The sequence below is a fragment of the Cuculus canorus genome, chromosome 26 (genome assembly GCF_017976375.1).
Source record: "Cuculus canorus isolate bCucCan1 chromosome 26, bCucCan1.pri, whole genome shotgun sequence".
Classification (NCBI taxonomy): domain Eukaryota; kingdom Metazoa; phylum Chordata; class Aves; order Cuculiformes; family Cuculidae; genus Cuculus; species Cuculus canorus.
The window spans coordinates 109,157-115,527 of NC_071426.1; the positions used below are offsets into that span (position 1 = coordinate 109,157).

General features: G+C 60.8%; 1 protein-coding gene across 1 annotated transcript; it reads left to right on the forward strand.

Annotated features, from left to right (window-relative positions):
• The first annotated feature begins 203 nt into the window (after positions 1-203).
• On the forward strand, positions 204-5,415 carry PHYHIP (phytanoyl-CoA 2-hydroxylase interacting protein). The gene is made up of 5 exons (XM_054049593.1): positions 204-912; positions 2,546-2,729; positions 3,449-3,623; positions 3,824-3,941; positions 4,046-5,415. The coding sequence occupies exons 2-5, from the start codon at positions 2,565-2,567 to the stop codon at positions 4,578-4,580; spliced, it is 993 nt and encodes a 330-aa protein (XP_053905568.1). The 5' UTR covers positions 204-912; positions 2,546-2,564; the 3' UTR covers positions 4,581-5,415.
• Positions 5,416-6,371: the final 956 nt, after the last annotated feature.

Below are 6,371 nucleotides of genomic sequence, written 5' to 3' on the forward strand. Positions count from 1 at the left end.
TACTACCCGCCCCCATAGGGAAGGCGACGGCGCCATCTTTGTGACGGGCAATGCCCGGTCCTTGGCACTCGGTATAGTGGGCAGCGCGGGGGGGAGACTGGGAAGGGGGCGGAAGATTGGGGATGGGGGGGTTACACCCCTTTTTATTTGAACCCCCCGACTGCCTGGGCTTCATCCACCTCCCCAGTGCCCCCTGCATCCCTGGGGGAGCCCCAGCCATGCTCCAGCCCCATGGGGGAAGCCTCCCACCCACTCAAGGTTTGGGTGCAAATGAGGTTTTTTGGGGGGTGCTCGTCCCCCACCTCAAAAAAACCCTTGCCTACCTTCAGAAAAGCTGTTCTGCATCACCAGCAGCAAATCAGCAATACCCCACACCCCCTGGACTTTGGGGATCCTATATGGGTACCAGCATCCCCATACACCCAGTGCATCCCAGTTTGGTGGCTGGGAGGGTGGGTCCCCGTTGTGCCGGATCTCGGCACAACTGGGACACACACACACACACACACACCCCGCCCCCAAACTGGGGTGCACTGGCAGGAGGTGCCCACAAGCTGCACCCACAGCCACCCACTGACTCCATCGCCTGACGCCGTTCACAACCCACCACCCGATTGGAGGTTTCTTTCCCACCCCCCCTTTCCGAGCTGCCTAGATATCTATTTTTCCTTCTGTTTTTTTTCTTTTTCTTCCCTCCTCTGGAGGGTGTTTGCTATTTCCGAGCTGGCTGGGAGGATCCCAGTCACAGGCAGCAGCGCAGCAGCATCAGCGATCGCCGTCACCGCGCTTCCACTGGCATCTTCTGCCCTTCCAGCTCTGTTCAGCCCCACTGGGGTTACTTGCCTTGCTTTGCCTTGTCTTGCCTTGTCCTGCCACCCCACCGGCAACCCAGCAGCCCTCCAGCACGGCCAGGTAAGGGCCTCACCGTTATCATCCTATTGGCAAGGTTTGGTTGAGCGGCATTGGCTTAGCCCTTGGCTGAAGGTGGCTTTGCATGGGGACACGGTGACAAGGGACATCATGATCCAGCTGCAGGGGGGAAGAACCCACACGCTTCAACTGGGCAGATCCAGCTGCAAATGTCCTGGTTGCAGGGGAAGAGCCCTCACACCTCAACCGGGATCACCATCCAGCCCCAAAGATCCCAGTCCAGGGCAAGAGCTCTCACACCTAAACTGGGAACAGGGATCACCATCCAGCTGCAAAGCTCCTGGTGCAGGGCTAGAACCTCCAACGCCTCAACCGGGCATGGGAATGGGGCAGCAATCTGGCACACTGTCCCCAAAGCCGTGACCTTCTGCTCTGCCTATGGGTGACAAAGGGGTGGCATCCAGTTTAGGGGGTCCGCGAGCCACCCAGCGCTGAGGGTGCATGGTGTTAGTTGCCACAGGGGCAAGGAAACACCCCTGGGTCTGCGCACACGGAGGTGGGGATGTGTGGGAGCGGGTGCCCACGCGCAGCATGGATGTGCCCACGGGTGCCGAGCAGTGGTTGCAATGCTGTGCTGCGATAGAGGGGGGGTTGCGGACGAGCTCGGATGTGGGTGGCTGTGGGCATGTGTGGTTGCAAGCCACGGTGGGTGTGTGCCCCTGCCCACGGGCGTGTTAGCAGCTACTGTGGGGCCACGGCTCCGACGTGTGCCTGCCCTGGCACTGCTGCTCCCCAAAGGGGTTGCAAAGCTTGGGGGTCCTGTAGCAGGGTGCGGGGCAGCCCCATTTCCAGCCTCCTTGGTGCATCCTGTGACACCGATGGCATCCCTTGCACCCACACATCCACCACTTTGGGGTGCTAAGCATCCACCTCAAAGAGCGGCTTCCCAGGGTAACAGATGGGGGTCACCCCATTTCCAGCCTCCTCGAGGCATCCCTATCTCCTGCAACACTGATGGCATCCCTTGCACCCATGCATCCACCACCTTGGGGTGCTAAGCACCCACCTCAGTGAGCAACTTCCTAGGGTGTGGGGTGGGAGTCACCCCATTTCCAGCCTCCTTGGTGCATCTCCTGCCTCCTGTGACACCAATGGCACCCGCTACACCCATGCACCCACCACCCTGGGGTGCCAAGCACCCACCCCAAATTGCAGCTTGCCAGGATGCCAGGAGCAGTGAAGCCGCAGCCATGGGGAAACTGAGGCATGGAGCAGCTGTGGCATGGAGCAGCTGTGGGCCAGGGCAAAGGCGGTTCCAGCTTTGCCTGGGCCAGCCGCCTGCGTGCTACCTTCCCATCTCCCAGCACTCCCTCTGCTCCCCTTGTTTTTCTTTCCCCACCCGGTGTTGAGCAAACCCCGAAACACCCGCTGGCTGCGAGCCGGAGCCCCACGGCATCTCGGGGGAGCGGCCAGGGCCCCCGCTTTCCCGAACGGACTTGTTCCTGGCTTCCCACTGCCTGCGTTGCCTATTCCTGGCTGCTTTTCCACCCCAGTGCCATCTGCTGTGCTGCGGGGTCTCCAGAGCAGGCGAACGCCCGCCTGGCAGCTGCCACCGTGGGCAGCGGACACCTTGGCCACCCTCAACACCCCAAAAAACCCTATGCTCCGTCCGCAGGAGCTCAGCCCCTCCGGCCATGGAACTGCTTTCGACACCCAAAAATATTGAGATCAACAACATCACCTGCGATTCTTTCCGCATCTCCTGGGCCATGGAGAAGGGGGACCTGGAAAGGGTCACCCACTACTTCATCGACCTCAACAAGAAGGAGAACAAGAACTCCAATAAGTTCAAGCATCGGGTGAGCCAGGGGGGATGCGGGACCACCTGCTCGGGGAGAGGAAAGGGTTTTATTTTTGGGAAAGGAAAACAAGATTATACCCCACTCCCGCACCAATTTGGGGTCAAATCCCATCCTGGGACGTGGCTGGTGGAGGGAACTGGGATGGGGACTAGGGTGAGAACGATCCCCCGTGGGAGAGCGGAGCTGCAACCCCCTCGTGCTCCCCCTCCCCCTGGATGCGAGTCACTAATTCATGCCGTTTTTAGCAGTGCGGTTGCCAGGGTGACGCTATTTAATGTTTAACTTTTTTTTTTTCTCCTCCCCAATAATAAGGGGGGTAGGAGGGGGGTGGGTGGGATTTTTTTGATTTTTTTTTTCCCCCTCTGTCTCCCAACTTCAGCATCCACCGTTGCCACAGAAACGGCTCTGCACTGCAGTGCTGTTCAGTGGCCTCTTGACAGGGCGCCATGCCACCCGAGACCCCCCCTCTGCCCCCATCCCAGCAGCAGCTTCACTGGAAGGTGTTTGGAACCGCTATTTTGGGAGGAGGCAGCAATGCCAGGGTTGGAAAAGGGGGAGATGTGGCAACTTTGGAGGTGTCTGGTGCTGGGCAAACCCCGGTGTGGTTAATTCAGAGTGTGGTACCTATCAGCATCCCCATGGCATCAGGCAGGGATGCAGGGTCGGGGGGGAGATGCCATCCTGCCTGACCGTCCCTCCTTGCCCCTTTGGTGCAGGATGTCCCCACCAAGCTGGTGGCCAAAGCGGTGCCGCTGCCCATGACGGTGCGTGGCCACTGGTTCCTGAGTCCGCGCACCGAGTACAGCGTGGCGGTGCAGACGGCAGTAAAGCAAAGCGATGGCGAATACCTTGTGTCTGGCTGGAGTGAGACAGTGGAGTTTTGCACTGGTGGTGAGCACGCCGCTGCAGTCGGTTTGAGTTTTGACGCTTACCAGGGTTGGAAGACGGGGGCGATGCCGGGAGCTTGCACAAGCTGAGCCGGTTGGAGAGGCAGCTGCTGAGTGGGAGGCAGGAGGTGTGGGCAACGGGAGCAGGGATGGGCTGCCATGGGGGAGATGGAGACGCCCTGATGGCTTCATCCCTGTCCCCAGACTATGCCAAGGAGCACCTGGCCCAGCTGCAGGAGAAAGCCGAGCTGATCGCCGGCCGCATGCTCCGCTTCTCCGTCTTCTACCGCAACCAGCACAAGGACTATTTCCAGCATGTCAGGTACTCCAGTCCCTGCTCCCCCAGGGGGCTCCTCACTGGGGCTGTACCCCCTGACCCTGTCTTTTTTGTGTCTCCTCCTCCTCGCCCTGGTCCCCCATGTGCAGGATGCACTGCGGGAATGTGATGAAGCCCTCGCTGAAGGACAACAGCGGCAGCCACGGCTCGCCCACCAGTGGAATGCTGCACGGCATCTTCTTCAGCTGCAACACTGAATTCAACACCGGGCAGCCCCCTCAGGACTCGCCCTATGGCCGTTATCGCTTCCAAATCCCAGCTCAACGTCTCTTCAACCCCAACACCAACCTCTACTTCGCGGACTTCTACTGCATGTACACCGCCTACCACTATGTCGTCCTGGTCCTGGCCCCTAAGGGTTCGTCGGGGGATCTCTTCTGCCGAGAGCGTCTACCCCAACTGGACATTTCCTCCAACAAGTTCCTGACGTGCTGCGTGGAGGACGGCGAGCTGGTGTACCGCCACGCCCAGGACAGCATCCTGGAGGTCATATACACCGAGCCGGTAGACCTCAGCCTCGGCGTGCTGGGGGAGATCAGTGGGCACCAGTTGATGAGCCTCTCCACTGCCAACGCCAAAAAGGACCCCAGCTGCAAGACGTGCAACATCAGTGTGGGGCGTTAAGGGTGGGAGGCGGGCAGGGCCGGGGAGGGAGATGGGTACCTGCCACCAGGGCTTCTCCCATGGACGCTGCTGGGATGGGTGCGGGGGACCCAGCTGGTGTAAATAGCGGCATTGCCCGTGACCCTGCCCGCTCGGGGAAGGAGCCGGTGTGATGCTTGCCCTGCATGGAGGCTGAGCCTGCGCTGCCCTGTGCCCTGAAGGAGGAAGCCTTCATCTCCTGGACTGGCTGACCAGCATCATCCTCGCTGGCATGAGCCCCATGCTCTGCCCTCTGCCGTGCAGCCGCTGCGGGACCCCTTTCCCTCTGGCATTCCCTGCATCCTCCTGGTTCCTCCTGCTGGCATCTCAATTCCTAGGGTCCCCCGGCTCTACTGGGGCTCCCTGGCCACCTCAGGGGGGTTCGATGGAGAGGCTGGAAACATCCCTTGTTCAAAACCACTCCTGGGCATGGAGGGATGCTCAGGCAGGGAACCCCCCACCTCCCACCAGCGCCACTTCGCGTGTCCGCAGTGCCCGTGTCGTGCAGCGCTGTGCCGTGTTCGCTCTTCGCTCTATCCGTCGCTGTGCCACCCCAATCCCCGGCCCTGCGGCCCTAGGAGGCAGCCGGAGAAGCTGGTGTGGGGGAAGAATATAGCCAAACCCTTTCTCCCACCCCATCTTCCTCCCTTCGGCCGCCCCCCAGCATGAGCCGTTGGCAGCATGGTGCTTGCGTGCGGCCCCCAGGTGCTGCCCGCTCCCCATCTCTGCATACCCGATGCACGCTGTAATGGTAGAAGAGATCCACCTCCCCATCCCCCCGAGCATCCCTGTGTTGTGCTGGCACTGTATCAATAAACTCTGTGCGGTCGCCACTGGCAGTGTCACGCACCTCTGTCCCACCCCGGGAAGCAGCTCCATGCACCCCGGGTTTGGCTCAGGAATGGGGAGGACGGAGTTGGTTGGGGGGACAAGGAAGGGATGGAGGGATGCTGTGCAGTGACGGTCACACCGTGCTGCTATCACCAGCCCCGAAGTCTGGGTTTGACGTCTCCTCACCTATCACCGAGGCTGGATGGAAGTCCCTGGTGCACACCAATGAGGCTGCAAACCCTTCTAGGTGAAAAGCCCTGGTGCCCATCATCAAGGCTGGAGAAAAAGCCCTGGTACCTATCATTGAGGCTGGATGAAAAGCCCTGGTGCCTGTCACCGAGGCTGCAAACCCTTGTAGATGGAAGGCCCTGGTGTCCATCACCAAGGCTGCCAACCCTTCTGGCTGAAAAGCCCCTATGGCCATCACTGAGGCAGCAAACACTTCTGCACGAGACGCCCTGGTGCTCATCCTCATCCTGTCTGGGCACAGCCCCCCCCCCCCCCAAGCATTCCTTCCCTTGCCCAGGGAGCATTTCACACCCCCAGCCTCCCCTTGCCATCAAGGACCAGTCCCATCTCCCCATCAGGGCCACCAAGGGATGAAGGAGGGGACCCAAAACTGCATCTCCGAGCGGTAGTGCCACAGTGCTGAGGCAAGAGGGAGTGCAGGGGCTTGTGCCACAGCCCACCAGCCATCTGCTGCCAGCCTGCAGCCGGCGTGGGTGGTGCGGTGGCAGGAGCACGTGGTGGCTGCGGCACTCGGAGGTTGGAGCAGGTGGTACCCCTGCCTGCTCCAACATTGAGATGTCTTGCTATGGGGCCACAAAACGAAGGCGTGGGGTGAGCACCTACCTGCAGAGCTGCCCAAAGCTGAGTCCTGGGGAGCAGGGGGAGCCCATCAGAGCAGAAGCAGATTGCAATTAGCTGATTGCTCTGCTCCCC

What these genes read in the sequence shown, in the direction of transcription:
- PHYHIP (XM_054049593.1), top strand. Translation starts at nt 2,565, where the DNA reads ATGGAACTGCTTTCGACACCCAAAAATATTGAGATCAACAACATCACC. An exon ending in AGTGGAGTTTTGCACTGGTG is followed by an intron (nt 3,624 to 3,823) that starts GTGAGCACGCCG and finishes CCCTGTCCCCAG; the next exon opens with ACTATGCCAAGGAGCACCTG. An exon ending in GACTATTTCCAGCATGTCAG is followed by an intron (nt 3,942 to 4,045) that starts GTACTCCAGTCC and finishes CCCCATGTGCAG; the next exon opens with GATGCACTGCGGGAATGTGA.